We start from the raw sequence: 20,370 nt of genomic DNA on the forward strand, positions 1-20,370 counted from the left end.
AGATTTATAAGTGTAACACCTGATGAAAAGCTGGTCTCACTCATTTCTTTAGCTTTTCTGGAAGGTTCAGAGCACTTGAGAATAAAATATGTGACTCATATGCTTCAAATGCTTAACCTCCCGTTAAGGACATATTGTGTCTATTATCAATCAATCAGTGTTCACTTTCATTTCACTATCATTTGTCCCCACAGGGCAATTGAGCAATGAAACACAAACATATCATAAAAGAGGAAGCACATATATGAAGTGAGAGGTTCTGAATATTACTGGAACGTGGCCAAGGTCTCAGGTTGGGTGTCGGACACAAGGAACCTTAGACTAATTATCACATATTTTTGTTATTAATGAGTTTCCATACTTTATCGATACCCACCTCTGCAGGAAACAGTGATATTGCAGGAAGTTAGTGCACAACCACAGACATGCAGAGCCCTAACTCTTGCAAAATAGTGCTTTGACAAGGTGCTGAGTTGATTTATAAAACTACCAACCAGAGCAAAACGTGATGTCTGGTGTTTAGCAGATGTGATGCTGTCATGCATAATGGGTACTTTATTTGACCTAAGTGCACTTCTGTTAATACTTTTAGGGGCACTCAGTATTCCATACTTCAATAATGTTGGAGGACTTGAGACATATTTATAAGAATTGTCAAAACTGATGCATGATATTCAGATTCGTCCGTCCTCACACATTTATGTTAGTGCGCCATCTAGCGGCCACAGTGTGTCATAGCATCCTCTACACATTTGTGTTGTATTGACATGCAGCCGCCTGCAGTGGGCAATGTAACATAACTCTGTATCAAAGTATGGGCTGACTGGAGAAAGAGGCTCTTGGAAGCGTTATTGGTAAGTGAGCTTTTAATTTAGTTTTTATACTGTTAATAGACGTGGTTTAAATTACCAAAAGGCCAAGGTTTCTCATTCGTAGCTCATTTCAGTTACCAGTTAAACAGGCATGGTAGAGTTTACATTAACGTTAGCCTGGCTGGCGCTGCTAAGCTAATTAATGATGACTAGATAATTGAAACTGTTAAGCTAGCTAGCTAAATGCGGTGAGCGGTCTCGTTAAAGAGTGAACGTTGTTCCTGGTCTGTGGTGTCTCCTTTTGGTTGTTTTAAATGCTCTTTAACATTTCTAAATTATGACATTAGTCTTGAGTACAATTGGAAGTATTACCCTTTCAGTCTAAGTTGCACTGCAAAGGCAATTCCAGTTTTTAATCAGTAACTAATGTTAATGTTAAATTGTTTTTGGGGCTGTTTCCAAAGCAAGGACATTAATAACTACATGTAAAGCATACTATGAAAACAAATGTAGGACTAAAGGAGTGTTTATATATCTTGAACGTCGTTAAAGTTTGACAAAAGGGGAAAGCTTATAATGACTTCTAATAGAGCTCACCTGTGCGTCTTCTTGCAGGGGTTCTGAAGGTCACCGTTGTAGTTCTTCTCATCAATCAATACAAAAATCTGGAAATTAAAATAATTGAATATCTTTATTGATTAATCTGTCTGTTTATTTTTCTACTTATGATTTAGTTCATTAAAATTGTGAAAAATGTCCATCACTGTTTCCCTGAAAACCTAGGTAATCTCATCAAATGGCTTGTTTTGTCTGCCCAGCAACCCAAAACCCAAATACAGTACTTACAGTATGGGTGGATTTACTTATTGTTTCAGCACAAATCAGAAGTAATAAAAGGAAATGGAAATTCGTAAAAAAAAACTAACAATTAACTCAACATAATACTCATATGAAAGTCCACATTTACTAAAATCCACTGGCTGTAACAATAGTCATGTGCGTATCCAGGTCAAAGTAGTTTTTTCTCCCAGCTCACACAGGAAGAATATTTTACCTGATTTTGAATAAAACTGAGCTGTGAAGGAATGTTTCGGAAAGGTTGTCCTGCTGAGATACGTGCTTCATCCTTTAGGATAGAAATGCCAAGAAATATGAGAAATGTGTTGTCAACTGTAGTATATCTGATGCTTAAGCCTGCTGTCAGGGGATTACAGACAAGCAAGAGAACATGTGTGAAAGGGAATAAAGAGGTTCTCATTTGACATCCATTGCCATCGTACAATCTTTGACCTCTGAGTCTTTTTGCTTTTACAGAGGAAAAAGAAAGAAAGGCAGAGTGTGGAAGAAAGCAGAAGTAAGTGTCTTAACAGCTGAGGTTCAGTGTCTGTGACCTATTCTTGTGTGACATATTTTAATTCTGTGGATCAAGCTTTTTATCCACTTTGCCAGTGGTGTGTGTGTGAAACTTTGCACACATCATTCATCCTGTGTTCACATGCTTCCCAAAGATCCTTTAAAATGTCTTAATTTTTGTTTTTGAAAGTCAGTGTCTAAAAAAAGGGCCTTAAATTGTCTGGAATTTAAGAAAGGCAGACATTAAGTTTGATCTGCAGCAGACTGATTGCTTATTTGTTTGTTCTTTTTTTGTATTTTGTTCAATGAAAAATTTCCACTGCTTTATTTTGATTTGAAATGGTTTAGACTCTGCTAAATGGGTGGCTGCACATCATGTCATGCCTAGCTGCACATTTTATACCTGAAGAAGAAAACATTTCTGTTTTACGACTGAAGCATTGAAGGAAAGATAAGAAAGCCTTTAGAGTCTTTTGTTTGACTTTTTTTGTCATGGAAATTATATATATTTTTTTTATCTGTAAAAATGTCATAAAAGCAATTAAAGCTTTACTCAAAATGTGCAGATATAGGCACACTCCCTCACAGATTTTGCGTGAATATTCAGTGGGACCAACACACAACCCCCCATCAACACATACTCACAAGCCTTGTCCTCTCCATCCACCACCCCCCTATCTCCCTTGGGAACCCCACGAAAGTCTGGTGAGGGGGTCTCAAGTGCCAAAAAGCAGGAAGTCACAGCTGTGCTCATCCCCCTTTCAGCATGTGTGAGAGCAAGAGTGGGTGTTTTTGTGTGTGTGTGTGTGTGTGTGTGTGTGTGTGTGTGTGTGTGTGTGTGTGTGTGTGTGTGTGTGTGTGTGTGTGTGTGTGTGTGTGTGTGTGTGTGTGTGTGTGTGTGTGTTAGTCTCTATATTTCTGTGTTTGTGTCTCAGTCAGTTTATCTGGCCAGTACTTTCTCTTCCCACCTCTTTGGTGCAAAAGTTTCCAGTGCCGTTAAATGAGAGAGACAGAGAAAGCCTGGCTTATACAGGCTAATAAACACTCTGTGTGCCTGAGCTGTGGCTAATAGTATAAGACTGACTGCACTGGACTGCTCTGGTGGACACACACACACACACACACACACACACACACACACACACACACACACACACACACACACACACCTTCTGTCAACTTCCCATTTCTTTATTGTTCCTGTGACCTCTCTTTACATCTTCATTTTTTCACTTTGTCTTGCCTATTGCACTTTCTGTATTTGTTTGTTTATCTCATTCTAAACTCTATATGGCCAAAAGTATGTAGACACCCCTGCCCACATACCTTTGTATAGTTTGGATCTAAGGCTGTTTTTCGTGGTTTGGGCTAGACCTCTTATGATCTGGTTAGAGCTGAAACAATTAGTCAATCATCAGAAAATCAACTATTATGATAATCAAATAATCATTTGAGTAATTTTTCAAGCAAAAATGCCAAATACTCTGTTTTCAGCTACTCATTTGTGAGGATTTGCTGTATTTCCCTCTCTTATATTATTGTCATAGAATTTCTTTGGGTTTTGGATTTGTTTTTTTTGGACAAAACAAGACATTTGAAGACATCCCCTTGGGCTCTTTGACTTTCTGATATTTCATAGACCAAACGATTAATCGAGAAAATAACCATTAATTCCAATCAAGGGAAATGTTTATGCTGCAGAATACAGTGATGATTTAGACAAAAGTATGCTTGAAACTTGGTGGCAACTCTCCTGTGTCAACATTACATTGCCCCCATGCCAAAGTGAGGTCCCTAAAGAAATGTTATTCTAAATTTAGTGTGGAAGAACATGACTGGCCTGCACAGTGCCCTAACCTCAGCCTCATCCAAAACCTTTGAGATACATTTGGCCACCGACTGCGAGCCCTTACTTCCTCAGTGCCCGACCTCACCGATGCTCTTGTGGCTGAATGGAAGCAAATCCCTTCAGCCAGGTTCCAAAATATTGTGGAAAGACTTATCTAAAGGATGCAGGCTGTTATAGCAGCAGAATAATGCTCATAGTTTTGGAATGAGATATTCTACCAGCCTATCATGTATAGGCTAGTTGTAACGTTTATATGTCCATATACTTTTGGCCATGTAGTGTATCTCATTTTCTACTTTGGTCCCTGTCTTGATCTCCCTCACTTCTTCATTTTCTATTCCTTGTCCGGTTTCTTTCCCTCTCTATATTTTGACTCTTTCTTCTTCATGAGCCTCTGCAGCTAATTTTAAAGCCAGCTCTTTGCTGTAAATCTCAGGCCTTTGGTTTAATAGGCACAGTGTGCCTCTGTAACACCGGCTGCCTTTGTTTTGGTTACAGATAAAATCACTGAAGGAAAACACGACAGCAGAGAGAGAAGGAGAAAGAGGGAGAGGCTATACGAGACCGAAGAGATGTAGAAAAGCAGTGCAGTGAAAGAGTGAATCCCTGTGGTGCAGGAAGAAATAGACACATCTAAAGAGTGAGAAGGGCAGTTCTTTCCTCCTCTTTTTTTTATTTCTTAAACAATATACACAAAGAGAAAATGATAGCAGCTGAAAGAGTGATGATTTGACAAAGCACGTATCCAGAGCTGACTTAACTATTTCCTAACTCTGAAGCACAGATCGAGATTTCAGACTTTGATCCAAACTCTGCATCTGTCTGATGTTGCTTCTTAAATCTTGTCTGACTTTTTAATCTAATTTATCTTTTTGCCCCCTCTTCCCTTCATCCCATCTTTCACTCTCACTTTGTTTAATCTCATTGTGATGTTACCTGAAGTGCACGGTGGTTGTTGCTGATGTTTTGTTTTTGGGAATGTTGACAAGTTGACAGGCAAGCTGCACTGACGTCGAACCTCACTCTTCTGTCAGGACGAGAGAGACAGATACAGAGAAGGTGGGAGTAGGGGGAGGGTGAGAAAAAGATAGGGAGAGAGGGGGAGGTGGGAGAAAAGAAGGAGGAGGAGGAGGAGGAGGAGAAATGAAGGGGAAAAAAATGACTTCACGGCCACAACTAGACTGCCCCCTTTTTTCCCCTCAGCCTCTCTGTCTCTCAACTTTTTTCCTCCGTCCTCCTCCTCCGTGTGTTTTTTTTAAATGGTTTGGGGAGAAGAGGGGAACAAGCATTCAGAGCTTGGCTGACGGTGCAGGCAGGAGCGTCACGTAGGAAAACAGGAGCCTGAGGGGCAGCACACTGGGACTGAAGAGGATTGAAGAGGCTTGGGTTTTTTTGGGTCTGATGCACAGACTAAAAGATTGACTTGCAGACCGAAGAGGCTGGAAGTAGAGAGAAAGGACATATAGATATACAGACTCTTAACACGCTTCAAACAGTACATTTACACATGTAAAAAGGAAAAAAGCCAGATATAACAAATTATTTTTGTGGACAGGCAGACAGATACCTTGCGAGCAAGCTTAAACATTTTTACAGACAGGACTGGAGTTTTCTTCCACTGGAGAGAGAAGAGCAGATGGACAGAGGCACATTTTGAATGCAAAGAGAAGACTCCTCATCTTCATTCAGCAATGCTTTTGAGGAAACCTGCAATGAACTGTTGCGGTCTGCTATGTTCCTGGATGCTGACACAGGCGTAGGAAGCATTTAAATTCACTAAATTCCTCTTGGATAGAGGATCCACGTTATCTTTTTTTTTTTTTTCTCTTCTACAAAGTCCTTCCTTCAGTGCAGGTGTTGTGCGGACTGTCACTATGTTTTCTCAAAGATACTCTTTAATACCATCATGGACTTCTTGCCTTCTGGTCTTGTGCATCCTGGATGGATGGACCACAGCCTGGCCGGCAGCCCAACAATCCCAACCCCAGCTGCAGTCCCGCCGGTCCAGGCAGATGCCACCCCTAACCACCTCCTCGTCAGCCGGCAACCTGTCAGAGAGTGCAGAAAGCAAAGTGGAGCGCCTCGGCCAGGCGTTTAAGCGAAATGTCCGTGAGCTACGAGAGAAAAGCTCCTGCTTGGACCTGGTCTTCCTGGTGGATGAGTCGTCCAGCGTGGGGGCCAATAACTTCCTGAGCGAGCTGAGGTTCGTACGAAAGATGCTGTCCGACTTTCCTGTTGCTCCAGAGGACACGCGGGTGGCGTTGGTCACCTTCTCATCCAAGACCCATGTAGTGACGAGGGTGGACCACATCTCAGCGCCAAAGTCCCACCAGCACAAGTGTTCCCTGTTCAACCAGGAGATCCCAGCTATCAACTACAGAGGAGGGGGCACCTACACGAAAGGAGCCTTCCAGAGGGCAGCGGTGAGTCGGACCTAAAGATAAAATAAACATTGTCAGTGAGGCATGTGTGTCAGTCTGTGTCTAAATGTGCCTGCATGTTTGTGCATAAGTTGATTTATTTTCTTGAATTTTGCTCACTTTGCATCCTAATAATGAACCTGAGCTTGCTTTTCATAAGTGTGTGTGTGTGTGTGTGTGTGTGTGTGTGTGTGTGTGTGTGTGTGTGTGTGTGTGTGTGTGTGTGTGTGTGTGTGTGTGTGTGTGTGTGTGTGTGTGTGTGTGTGTGTGTGTGTGTGTGTGTGTGTGTGTGTGTCAATTAGTATGCAGCTAGCTGTGTGTGGAGGGAGTGATTGTGGCTTAGTAAGGTTGTTAATGAGGTCCTGCGTGGCATTGCTGTTGCTGCTTCCTCTAAATTACACACCAGCAGATAGTGGGCAAGCCACTCGTCTGCTAATTGTTCAGGAGTTTCCCGTGATAAAAATATACAGACACACACGCAGATGCATGCACATTGCAGCCCATGCAAACACAAAAATGAACTGCATGCATAACACTCAAAAACACTGAGCAATAGGTTTGGAAAAGTGGAACAAATAGCAAGACACGCGTGTGGTTTAGATGAAGCTTTCTGAGTGAATATGAATTGCTTTAATGTTACTGATAACGTTTTCAAATGTTTTTTATTATTCCTGAAAGTTTTGCCTCTTAAACAGAAACATTTCAGCTTGTAAGGCTGAATTTGTTGTAGAGTCAGGGATTTGGGGGTTATGCTGGATTACAAGTGGTCAAAATGTTTATGGTTTGTTGATTTGAGCTGCCTGACACCCAGCAGTGCTCGCACACACTCAAACACGCACAGAGGACATACGGCAAAGTTCATCCGTCAAGTCCAAACAGCCCAGCTGTATAAGCTGTGTTGGTGGTATAGGGGCTGGTCCTGTATAAACACACACACCTTGGCTCATGCCTCAGATCCGCTGAATTGCAGGATCACACAGTACAAGATTCAGGTGTTTTTGTGGTCTGCAAACTTGCTTAGAAAAAAAAAAAACAGTTATTAAGCTACTTTATAGGGTATTTTGCATTCTGCTGATAGTTGTTGGAAGGACAAATGGCTAACATTATGGCTTGGTGACAAAAATACAAAATAGGTGTTATGACTGAGTGCACTGAAGTCAGAAAAGCTCTTTGACGCTAGTACAATCTTGTAATGAAACAGCTGATGAGTATCCAAATAGCTCAGCTTGGTTCTGTGCAGTAATGTGGTGTTGAATAAAAAGTTTGTTGCAGTGATCATCATAAGGCATATAACCATCAGTTTTAACAGTAATATTCAGAAAATGGCTTGTATCACTTTGATGCTACAGCACTAACTTTCCATGAATGCACTTTAGATAATAAAAAATCACATTAGCCTAGTTTCACAGATAAGATGTAAGTAAGCTGAGTTTTACCCTTCAATCCATCCCTGTTTAAAGCTAATAGCCTTGGACCGTATCCTCTGGCTAAGTGCTGAAAGCTTGGCCCTCAGGACAGGTTTTCAGCTCACCCTCCTTGGTTAAGTGCTGATAAGTGCTGGCTGTATCCCAGCTGCTAAAGACCACAACAATACCAAGAAAAGACTGGGGGGAATTCTTGTGCCTTTATCATTATTCACACAACACTCAGAATGTTTTGGGTGATTTATCAAGTGATATAGCAGTCTAAATCAGCCAAAGCTGTCTTTAGAAAAAAAGCAGGGCATCTTGCTGCTCAGGCTCTTAAGTTGTCTTCCCAACATTGTTATTGATTCTGAAGTCTGATTAAAATAAAAGATGATTTCATTCTGTTATTTGCTTTTCATAGCCTACAAGCACTGCTGTATTTCCTTCCAGTATGGCTTCTACATGGCGAGAGTCCGTAGGCCGACTTGAACATTGTATGAGCAATGGGAGAGCTAGTTGCAGCCTACACAGAGCTGAGATTTTTTTGGAAAGATAGATGAGCCTAGCAGATACAGATTGAGAAGCAGGAGATCAATTGGTACTCCAGAAACCACTCCACACCTGATGGATTCAGTCTGACGTTTACTGTGTCTTCACATGATCGAGGAAGTAATGTTAAAAAAAAACAGGCCTGTGTGTGATTTAACGCCTGATCTCTGTTTTATCGTCTGTATCTGACTGGAAAAAGAAAAAAATGAGCGTTTGTCATCTCTTTCCATTAGCTGCACAAAGGATGGGTCTGCTAACACTAATCCACAAAGCGCATATCCGCCTGTCATCATGTACCGATTGAACTATAGGGCGACTGTTTCAGTGTGCGAGTGTGTTGAATTGGGAATTTTGCAGTGTGTGTCAGTGCATATAATTAGTGATTTTGTGCTTTTGGCCATACACGTGTCTCCATGTGTTTGTGCTCCTGTGTATCCTTCTAAGGCTTCAAGGTAAAATTAGGTTGTGTGTGTGTAAGTCTATGTGATGTGTGCATCTGTCTCAGAAAGAAAGAGAGACAGTGAAAGTAAGAGAGAGAGGATAATTGATAATTGCTGTATAATAATAATAATAATAATGCCATATTTTATTCCCTTGGCTGGTCTTGGCTGTTCCAAGTGCTGTAGAAAGCTGGGATCCATTAAGAGAGACATTTTTCCACCAGCCGTGCATGTAGAGACAGGGCTCTCCTCCAGCACTCTTCATCTCTGTCTCACTCTGTGTCTCTGCTGTCTGTCTGCTGTCTCTCTTTTCACCTTATACATCATACAGTAGGTTTCAATGTATGTAGGTTCCAAAGTGAATTCTGTTTTTTTTTTTTACTTAGTTTAGGCAAATTTTGGTGTTAACTAATATATACAGTAAATGTCTAAACAGACACTTGAGAATACACTAAACGAGTAAGCAGTGTTTATATCTGTATAAAATGAGGAAATATAGGCTTGTTATAGTCAAATACGTCACTTCTCTAGCTCTTTATTATGGTGTCATATTCTTCAACATTTGTTGTACAATGTGTCGTCTGACCACATCTAAAGGTAAAAGTTTTAGTAAAAGTGTTAGTATACAGTATAAAGTATAACTGTTAAGGCGCTAAGGCGTGGCAAGAAGCCTTCTGTATTAGAAAGCGATGAGATGCAATTCATTTTAGAAATGAGACTTTCTGACAGTCTTTGCTCGAAGGCACTTGAGTTTACACTTGAAATGTAATAATGGAATGAAAAAAGAGAGCTTGAAAACGAAGTTCAAATCCTGCATACTTTTTGCACCTCTGCACAACTGGCCTATCTGCATAAAGTGTTGGATTGTTGGTTTTGGAAAGGACCAAAACCTGTCGGCTGCAGCCCCCTAGAGTCCACTTGGAAATGGGTTTTCAGACACTGTTACTGTAGACGATCTGTCAAGTAATTTGTTTGGAGCATACTGAGGGTTTGGTCATTTTTCGATACTGGCAAATTTAGCACTGAAAGTATAGAGGTTCGATACCCAGCCCTTCTCTCTCTCTCTTTACTTTACTGATATAATCCAGCACATCATCTGTGTTTGAAAAAATCTAGATGAGGGTAAATGTCATGCACTATGAGTTTATTAAAGGTGCAATATGTAATACTGACAGCTAGTGTTTAAACTGCAGTACAAATTCAAAATATTGGAGAGAGTCGTCTCCCCCTCCTCTTCCTTCCCAGACTCAAAGATGATGATCACGGAGGTTGCCAGGTTGAGACCGCAGCATCCACAACAATGTTGCTAAACGATTGTCTCACATAGCCAGACATTACTTCACAGCACAGCGGAGTAGCTAACGCTAGATGCTAGCTATATTGACAGTCATAAAAGCCCGTGCTCACGCGGAGCTCTGTAACCAACTGACAGACACACTTTTTCGGCTTAGAATTACAGTAGGAACTGCCAAAATCCCCACAACCTCGCCGTCCTCTCCAGATGCCAGACGGGCACACTTCCTCGGCTTAGAATTACGATAGGAACTGCTAAAAATACCACTACCTTGCCATCGTTTTCCACCCAACTGAACACACTTCGTTGGCTTAGAATTACAGCAAAATCGCTAAACGCACTGCAAACTCACGGTCCTTTCCCGATTTACAGCCCCCCTCTCGTGGCTTAAAATAACTTACGTTGTCGGCTCTGGCCGCTGAACTACACGTTGTAAACAGCCAAGGGCTGCTTGCCTGGTCCTCCGGTAACGTTAGCAGTTAGCAGGGTAAGCATGGCAGGGTTAGCATGGCGGCGTTAGCCAGGACCAGTCGGGATCACTTTACTGGCTGTGTCTCAATTGTTTTTGCGAGAAACTAACTCTGGTACTCTCGCTATATAATTCAGTGTGAGTACACAAATGTTGAAATTACATAAAATGCCCGTCCCTAGTGGCTGTGATAAATTAGCCTGAAGCTAATGCTTACCTGTTCAGGAGGGAATAATCCAACTCCTTTTGGGCTCTAAACTGTCTCCATCTTTCAAATACATCTCCAGTATTTACCCGGGGTTTGTTTCGTCTCTGGTCACGCAACTGTTAGAAACATGCCGTTTTTTTTAGGGCAGGTAGAATCGTTCTCCGTTTATCCCGTTTGTTTACTGCTTTCATGGCTGTCCTAAAGTTACAACTGTAGCACGCTGGGTTACGTTTCTACAGGAATATCTGGCAACTGGGCCGTTGATAACAACACACAGGCCAAAACAGACATTCCGTCACGGAACGGACATTTTCAAAAGGAGAAAATACTGGCATTAGCATTGTTAATATAGTTATAGTATTTCAACTTAGCATGTTTTCTTAATATTTGATGACGCATTGGGGTCATTTTTGGATTTATTACAGTAAATATACAGGGGGGCCGCGGGTCCTTAAAAAGTCTTAAAAAGTCTTAAATCACTTTCCCTAAAAATAAGGCCTTAAAAAGTATTAAATTGTCTTAAATTCAGATTGGATAGGTCTTAAATATGTTTGTGTAATGCAACCGCGAAAATGCAGGCAATCTGTTCTGCCAGCCAGGTCGAATATTTTTTACGCAAGGTAACCCCATTTGTACATGACCTATACCCTGACCAATCGGCTATCCTAACCTTAACCTTAACCGAGGTCAAATGCCTAACCCCTACCAATCGAGCTGCATCGTGGGCGGGTCTTGGCGTGGCCATAGTCAGTGGGATTTGCAATTTCGCCGCATACAGGTAATACAGCAATGGTTGATAACCACCTAGAAACATGGGGAAATGGAAATTCAATTACAAATTGCTTGAAAAGAACGAGTATTATTGGTTAAGGTCGGTGCCTGGGAATGTTTATGAAGCGAACTGCGTTATGCGTCGGAAGAATTTCAAACTTGGTAAACTACGTACTACGTAAAGGCTCGCCAGCAGCCTGTAATTGCTAGTTTCTGCTACACCATTTCTACCGCTAGGAAAGATGTCAACGCTACAACGCTGGATGTTAGGATGGGAAATCCACAGCCAACAATGCCAGCTGACCGCCGAGCAATTGTGGCTCTATGCCAACACTCCGAGCAGAGGTGATTTGGGTGCTGAGGACTGTGACAAGCCACAATTCCTACAGGTATAATGACGGGATTGAAGAAGTGTTCAAAGCAATGTTTCCAGATTCGGGGCTTGTACAGTCATTTACCTGTGGAAAGGACAAGACCAGATACGTTACGCTAAATTTGGACTAGCGCCATATATCAAAAAATAACTCATCACCTAAGTCCAAAAATGCGGTGCGTTTGTAATTATGTTCGACAAGACACTTAACCAGACAACCAAAAGCAAAAAACTGGACTTGCATGTGCTTTATTGGTTAAATGACAAGTGGTGCTCATAAGTTTATGAACCCATGATAAGTTGACTAAAAAGAGGAATACAAAAATCATCTTTTGGAAATTGATCTTAATTCCTTAATTAAAAAAAGTAGGAAAAGTCCAACCTTTAAGGACACCAATTTTCTTTGTGAATAAATAATGTATCGTAAATAAATAAATGCCCTTCCTTAAAATACAGGGGGCTACAGATACAATACATCCTGATAAAGTTCCCTTGGCCTTTAGAATTAAAATAGCCCCACATCCTCACATACCCTTCACCATACCTAGATATGGGGCACTTTCAATAAAATCATCTCTCAATCAATCAAACCAGCTATGAGGCTAACTGAAATAAAACCATGCCAATCTCTAGGTATGGTGAAGGGTATGTGATGATGTGGGGCTGTTTTTATGAGCAGCACTGTATACTATTTAAACATATTGGCAGGTAAACAGCAGACTCTAATACCATTCTAAAACTCAATTTGGCTGTTTTTACTTAATTCATTTTAATTTGTCTAATTAACATGTAGTGCCCTATCCATAGTTGTTATTCACTTGACAAATCAGTAAAGCTTAACTATATGAAACACAACATACAAGAGGTTAGTTAATAAATATATTTATGGGACACTTACTTTGAAATGCTGAAGTAGATCCTGGGCAGTTGCATGGCCCATGAACTGCTCCATATAATCTTGACTGGACATGGTCATTTAACCAATAATGCACATGCAAGTCGAGTTGTTTGCTTTTGGTTGTCTGGTTCAGTGTCAGGTTGAACATAATTACAAACGCACCGCATTCAAGTCTTAAATTTCATTTAGAAGTAGTCTTAAAAAGTCTTAAATTTTACTTGTTTATACCTGTAGCCACCCTGATATATTACATATTGGACCTTTAAGAGTGCAGCACTTTGTCATAATGATTCACATGCCTCATTTCAGGATCTGTCTCTTCTCAACCTCGTGTCTGACATGCTAACCTAGTTGCTGATGACATCACTCACCACGTTGTAGTTTTCCAGCACTTTCATAACCGCCCTACAAAGAAGCTGATTGATTGACTTTCAGTTAATGTTTTCAGGCCGCTAAAGAATAACTACTTTACTGTACCTGAGACAGAAGTAGTTAACATCATCTTCTCCAAACTGAATCATATTCTTTCCTCTCTACATACCGTAATTACCCTGCAAAAGTCAATCCATTTCCCTGGTCTTTTTAGCTCTCGTTTAATTTATTTTCCATGCATTTGCCTTTTACATGACCAAATATCTTCAAGGAAATATGACTCAAAGCCTTTCATTTTATTCTATTGGTTGTTAGCAATCTTGTTGATCCAGGAATTATGGTGTTTTCCATTGTTGCATTTATTATAGCTTGCTTTGGATACGAGTGTCAGCTATAAAAATACAGGGAGAGAAAAGATATTATCTGGACTAGCCAGGTGAAAAATCCCCACCATCACTTGTTTTTCTTCTCATCATTTGTCTTCATCCTGAAGATTTGCCACTGGGTTGCCAGATAAACTCCCCCTGTTGCTCTCTGCAGGCAGGCCCGGCTTTGGCAAAAAAACACAAGCACTAAACTGGACTTGGCGGCTTTACTGTGTCAGTCGGCCTTCATAGTTGCATAAGACACAGACAGATGGGCAGCGTGTGAAGAGGAGTGGGGAAAAGATGGAAGAATGAGAGGAAAAAAGTTGAAGAAAGAGGGGGAAAAGCCCTCGGTCAAGGAGTTGATAGAAAGAATGTGGCTCTTTCTGGTGGTTATTCACAGTAATGGTTTAACCTGACTGTTGGCTAGGCTCTGCCTGAGTCTGGTTCAAAACAAACTAGTTTACAGCCCCTTAATAAAAGCAGCATTCTACTCAGCCAGCCAGTGTGTTTCTGAAACTGAAATCTGTATAAGTTGGATGAGCAGGTGGCTTATTTTCCTGATTCCTCCAATGACCCCTCATGTGCCCAACTCACCAGGAAAACACATACGTTCACCCTCATTATTTACAAAAAATTCAGACACACACACACACACACACACACACACACACACACACACACACACACACACACACACACAGAGAGTTTATGGACCAGCTGCATGTCTTTACATGGTTACAGTCAATACATAGGTCATGCATGAGAATGTATGCTTGCATTTATAGACATTGTGTTTGTTTCCTCAACACAACTCTAGACTTGTAAATCCATACCAAATCTCGCAACCTTTTTCTGCATGATCTTCTGCAAACATCCACTGAAAATTAATTAAGTCAAACAGTTGGAAGCTGGCCCAATCTGAAAACTTTGGGGCGCTGTTTAGTTTACTTTTTGAATTCAAACAGTGCAAACCTTGTAAACAAGTACTTTCATTTAAAGGTGCAATATGCATTACTGACAGCTACTGTTTAAAGTGCTCATATTATGCTTTTTCCTTTATTGTGTTATGTATCTTCTCACAAAGTGAAAAAGCCCAAAGTCCACTCCAAAGGGACTTACCATCTTCCAGAGAAAACATTGTTCACAAACTGCTCGAAACAGCTCTATTGTAGTCCAACCTTTACTTCTGTGACAAACGTTTGTCACTTTGTAACACACGTTATAATGCTCGCCTAGCTGCTAGCGTGGCACGCCCTCATACTCTGCAACTGACTAGCTAGCAGTGCTTACCTGGGTACTGCGCATGCGCGACTCCCAACAAAGATGGTACAGAAGTGAGATGCCTCACTCTGTAGCTAAAACAGAGAGCTCAACACACAGGGTGAAAAGAGGAGCTGCAGCAATGTGCAGTACAAAAAAAATGGTGTTTTCTGAAAATTAAACCACATAAACCTATTCTGGTACAACCTCTAAATACAATTATGAACCTGAAAATGAGCATAATATGAGCACTTTAAAATAGTTACTGCAGTACAAATTCAAAATACTGGAGAGAGTCGTCTCCCCCACCCCCTCCTCCCCAGACTTGAAGTTCACAGAGGTTGCCAGGCTGAGACCGCAGCATCCACAACAATGTTGCTAGGCACTTTTTTGGCTTAGAATTACGGTAGGAACCTCTAAAAATAACACTGTCTTGCTGTCTTATTGTCTTAGTGGCTGTGATAAATTAGCCTGAAGCTAATGCTTACCTGTTCAGGAGGAAATAATCCAACTCATTTTGGGCTCTAAGCTGTCTCCATCTTTCAAATACATCTCCAGTATTTACCAGGGGTTTGTTACGTCTCTGGTCACGCAACTGTTAGAAACATGCCGTGTATTTTAAGTCTGGTAGAATCTTTCTCCATTGATCCTGTTCGTTTGTTTGCTGCTTTCATGGCTGTACTAACGTTACAGCTGTAGCGCGCTGGGTTTACATTTTTACAGGTATATCTGGCAACCCGGCCTGGCTGTCAAACTGGGCAGTTGATAACAACACACAAACAGAAATTCCGTCACGGAGCGGAAAATTTCAAAAGGAGAAAATACTGGCATTAGCATTGTTGTCAGAAAAGATAGTATTTCAACTTAGCATGTTTCCTTAATATCTGATGATGCATTGAGGTCATTTTTGGATTTATTACAGTAAATATATTAAATATTGGACCTTTTTAAATAGTCACAAATGTAAAATGACATCAAGCAAAATGCAACTACAAGCTCTTGTTATCACCCCGTATTATTCAGAAAAACATTTTGCTGGATAGTTTAGGAGAAATTTGACAGCCGCCATGTTTTTCCAATTGGAAATCTTGAGTCAATTAAAATGTACAGATAGTCCAAGTTGATGTTTCAGAGAAAGGGAACACTTGTCAATCGCACTTCATACAGCTCTACTTGAGATGATGCCTTTCTTTATTGAGCTTTGACAGACCACAATAAGAGAAACAAATTTTGAGTGCTGGGTTTGTGAGGCCTCCGTCTCATTCCAGTGGGTCAACGCCGTTTCTTCCACTCCTCCCCTTTTCATTCCTTACCATCATGCTCTCTTCCAGAGCCACAGACCTCCCCAGCAGAGTGTCAGGCAGGGGAACATTACCGTCGTGCGCTTTGACGCATTACAGACAAAATACTCGGTATTGTGTTTCAAAACATTGTCTATTAGATTAACTGAGGCTTGTGTAAGTTGCATATATTTGGCTTGTGGAGACGTACAGTACAGATCCTGTACATTCTTGGCCTGTCTGAAATGCACACACATTTACACTTGATATTAATGTTTGAGAGTCTAACCCTGAATTTGTGTGCAACAAATTAAGGTGGGAAATGAACACCATCCATCACCTGGAAATGCTGGAAAATTTTGTCTACGGCGGGTGATTTTCCGGGCCCTTCTCATTTCTAGAAAATATATTTGCTCACCGGAGCATTTTTTTGAGTCACGGGGGGAATTTTAAACAAGCCAGTAAATTCACACCAGCACTAAATTAAGAAGGTTGGAAGTAACACTGTAGAGAGATAACATGGAGAGCTACTTTTTCACCAAGAGAATAAACTTATTTCTCCTTCAAACCTCCCTAAAATGGGAACAAGCGTACGACTGCTAAAGAAAAAGGGAAGACGACTACATTTAGAGTGAAAGAGCCGATGCAAACAAGTGCCCACTTTAACAAATGAAAGCAAGGTGCATCTCTTTGATCCAGTCTCCAAGGCTGGACTCAGCCTTGATAAGATGATAAGAAAAGTCTGTTTCCTGTCTGTGCAACTGCCATTTCCCGCCTTCTAACCCTTAATCATTTCCTCCCCGTCAGTCCGTCTGCTTCTTCCCTCTCCACCTCCTCCTCCTTCTTAATGTCAGAGGGTCTCCGGGAGGGTTAAATGAGACAGAAGGATGGAGCAGACAGGCTGCCTCACCTACCAGCCAGGAAAGCCCTGATAAGACAGACAGGAGAGTCCACAGACACCAGACAACAGATTTAAAATTTCTGAGTCTGCAGTAGGATCTGGGTCACTACCATTACTGTTTATAGCACCTCATGATTAATCTGGACAGTAAAGTGAGGCTTTAAAATAAGGCACATTTCTTTGTCCCGAAACAAGATACTGTAAGTGGTGGGCGGAGCAGTATTAGTAACAGTATTAGTAACACTCAGTTTTACTTTTAAAGTGAAGTTTTACCTTGTTGTAGTTGGTTCACATGAACATGTTTAAATATTGAAGTGCTACTTCCTCCTGAGAGAGCCCCACCCTTGTATTGTATTGAGCAATCTGTTCTTGCCCCATTTTCACTCATCTGTCAAACTGTATGGTGAGGCAAAAACACATCCGATAATCTCTCACTTAAATGTCGTTTGGACCAAAGTTGCCCAGCTGTTTGAACTGGAATCATATCTAAATACTTCATCAAGTGTTTGGCGGAATCCAAAGTTATGTATTGGTAGATCTCCCCTTTTTTTTTTTTTTGGATGAATGGTTGGAAAAGGGAATTGTCACACTGGGGGATCTGTATCTCAGTGGCATTTTGAAATATCTGAGGATGTGGTACAGCAATTTGGAATCCCTAGGTCTCAATTTTTCAGATATTTGCAACTTCGCCATCTGTTAGTGGGGATTTTTGGATCCAGTTTTAAGCCCCGAAGGCACCAGAATGTTTAGATAAGGTGTTGTTGAAATATGGAAAAGGTCATGAGGCTTCTGGGTATTATTCTATGCTTATGCAGAACCTGGGTGATGGAGTCTGGACAGTCCTCAAAAAGACATGGGAAAGGGATCTGAGTATTACACTGGATGATGAGGAGTGGGACAGAATCTATAGGAATATTAAAACTATGTCCTTTCGATGGGAGGGTGTGCCTCATTAAGTTCAAGATTATGCATCGCTTCTATTGGACTCCTTCCAGATTGTTTGGAATTGGTCTGAAATATGCACCAAATTGTTGGAAATGTAAGACAGAGGACAGACAATTACTTCATGTCCTATGGTCCTGTGATACGATCCAGGAATTTTGGAAATTTTGGAATCTTGGAAATCACTGAGCTAGATCAAAAGGAGTAAAAAAAAAAAGAGGTTTGCAGTTGTTTTTTCTCTTCTTTCTGGCTCAGAAAACCATCTGCTTCATTTCTGTTGCTTCTTAATCTGTTTCTTAAATGTTTAGTTTTATAATGATGGAATGTATAAATGTTTTCACTTCAATGTATTGGTTTTGGAAAGTAGGTGTTACCCGAGAGTCAGTTTTTCAAAATGTAGATGATGGTATATTTCAAATTTGATTTTGTTGAAAGCAGATATCTTAATATAACTTCTGACTTAATAACATTACATGCTTTACTGTCATATCCTGAAATCATATTGTTATTATATCATATTGAGTGTCTTTTTTTTTTTTTAAATAATCTAATTTTGGTGTAGTGCTTCAAGTTATCTCCCAACACACTTTACTGGCTGATCACCTGGCGTGTATGCTCATGGTGTAGATGGAAAGTTATTCAGACACTGTCATGGTGATCTACCCCATAGACTCAACATGACTGGGTGTGCTTTTAGTGTGTGTATGTGTGTGTCTGTTGTGGGTTTAGGAGGAAGAAATGCTTTAGTCTTAGGGTTGTGGGCCTCTTCATACTAAATCATTCTGACAGAAATAGTCTCCATTCTCTTCTTTCATAACTTTGTCCATCAACCTCAAATATGCTTCACTGAGGCACTTTGCTGCATTTTCCCCACAAGCGTTCCGACAAAGCAGTTTTTTCTCTCCGTTTTGTCATCATTAATACTTCTGTTTGGAGGAAAAGAAACAGTGGGCTTCGAAGTGATTTCTTTTTTTTTTTTTTTTTTTTCAGATTGACTACTCATGCTAAAACATTTTGATTAAATCATTTCTCAAGCTGTCCAAATATGACGATTTGATTCTTTTCTTTAGTCTTTTATGATGGTAAATGAAATACCTTTAGGTTAGGCAAACAAGCTCTAAAAAGCCACTATACACTACCTGCCCAGCACCAAACGGTAGGCAGACACAGTCAGCGTCTAGCTGGTGATCATAGTGGAGAATTTAGCAGCTAAAGAGCCAGATATTTCTCTCAGGAGTTGGTAGGGAACATAAACAGAGCTAAAATAGAGTGAATATCGGACTGACATTCATCAATTCACCAGAAAAAAACTCCAAAAGAATGATAATGTTGCTCCGTAACTGCTGGTGTAAATAATTTAATCGGTTATTGCTGGTTTAAAGATCAATGTTTGAATATCTAACTATACATGACTTCAAAGTGCACACAGTCTGCCCTATACAGTGGTTAAGCTGCACTCTACCTCATTGTGTCTAATTGTAGAGACACTATTTGCCTTTATTGCGTAACGGTGGCCTGTGCACTCCTGTTGTCTCTCGTCACACTCTGCTCACCCCTGCCCTCCTCTCTGAAATGGATACCGAATATTTTCCAGAAACGGGGGCCCATTTTCCGACCTCTGAATGTCTAGAAAGACCCTGAGGCCTCCTCATCCACAATTATCTCAGACTAACACAATGAAACGGGCAAGCTGGCCTGATGTAACTGACCTGCAGTAAGAGACAGACTTGACCATGATCCAATTTTAATCAACGTGCAAAACACGAATGCTTCCTGAATAGACCTGTTTTTCATCAGATTATTTAAATCTGTTTTGTACAGAGCATCTTGAATAGTTGCAGTAATGACGACATGGTCAATAGATGTGTTTCAACTAATACCTCTGTTCTCCAGCAGCTGTCACCATGTAAGGACCCTTTGAATTCCCTGACTTACATATCTGTGGAGAAGTGTTGACAGACAGCAGGTAGGGCAGTGATATGCACACAGAGAGGTCAGCTGAGTTCAGCGGCAATGGCAGCTCACTATAGTGCAGAAAAACCCACAAGAGGCTGAACATGGCCAAATATGTGCAACCTGTCTGGATGCTTACAAAGATCTCTTTATAGTAGTCCCAGCAGCAAGTAATGCTGCAGTCTCGTATCGTTCCAGTTAGACACACATCTATTATGGAAGTAATTAAAAAGTTAGAAAGTTGGAAATGCAGATTATCTTATCTTCGAATAAACCATTTTGTCAACCAAGAGCTTAAACCAAGCATTGTCCAATCTGTAAAATAGCCCCACATTTTGTTTCATTTTTGTTGTTCTTAACCATTTTCTAATAGATTTTCCAAACCCTGGATATCTCATTTGAAACGAAACCCTTCAATCCAAGGTCACTAGTTTCCTCCAACAACTCTCCAA

General features: G+C 40.7%; 1 protein-coding gene across 2 annotated transcripts in view; it reads left to right on the plus strand.

Annotated features, from left to right (window-relative positions):
• The first annotated feature begins 839 nt into the window (after positions 1 to 839).
• svep1 (sushi, von Willebrand factor type A, EGF and pentraxin domain containing 1) overlaps positions 840 to 20,370 on the plus strand; it is a 118,237-nt gene continuing 98,706 nt past the window's right edge. Inside the window, exons 1-3 of one of the 2 annotated variants that reach the window (XM_039822748.1) lie at positions 840 to 854; positions 2,127 to 2,166; positions 4,513 to 6,437. In XM_039822748.1, coding sequence (XP_039678682.1) covers positions 5,889 to 6,437 — 549 coding nt within the window. In that variant the 5' untranslated portion in view covers positions 840 to 854; positions 2,127 to 2,166; positions 4,513 to 5,888. Of the gene's footprint in view, positions 855 to 2,126; positions 2,167 to 4,512; positions 6,438 to 20,370 lie in introns of those variants that run through there. The other variant, XM_039822749.1, reaches the window with a different exon arrangement.

The sequence above is a fragment of the Perca fluviatilis genome, chromosome 14 (assembly GCF_010015445.1).
Source record: "Perca fluviatilis chromosome 14, GENO_Pfluv_1.0, whole genome shotgun sequence".
NCBI classification, from domain to species: domain Eukaryota; kingdom Metazoa; phylum Chordata; class Actinopteri; order Perciformes; family Percidae; genus Perca; species Perca fluviatilis.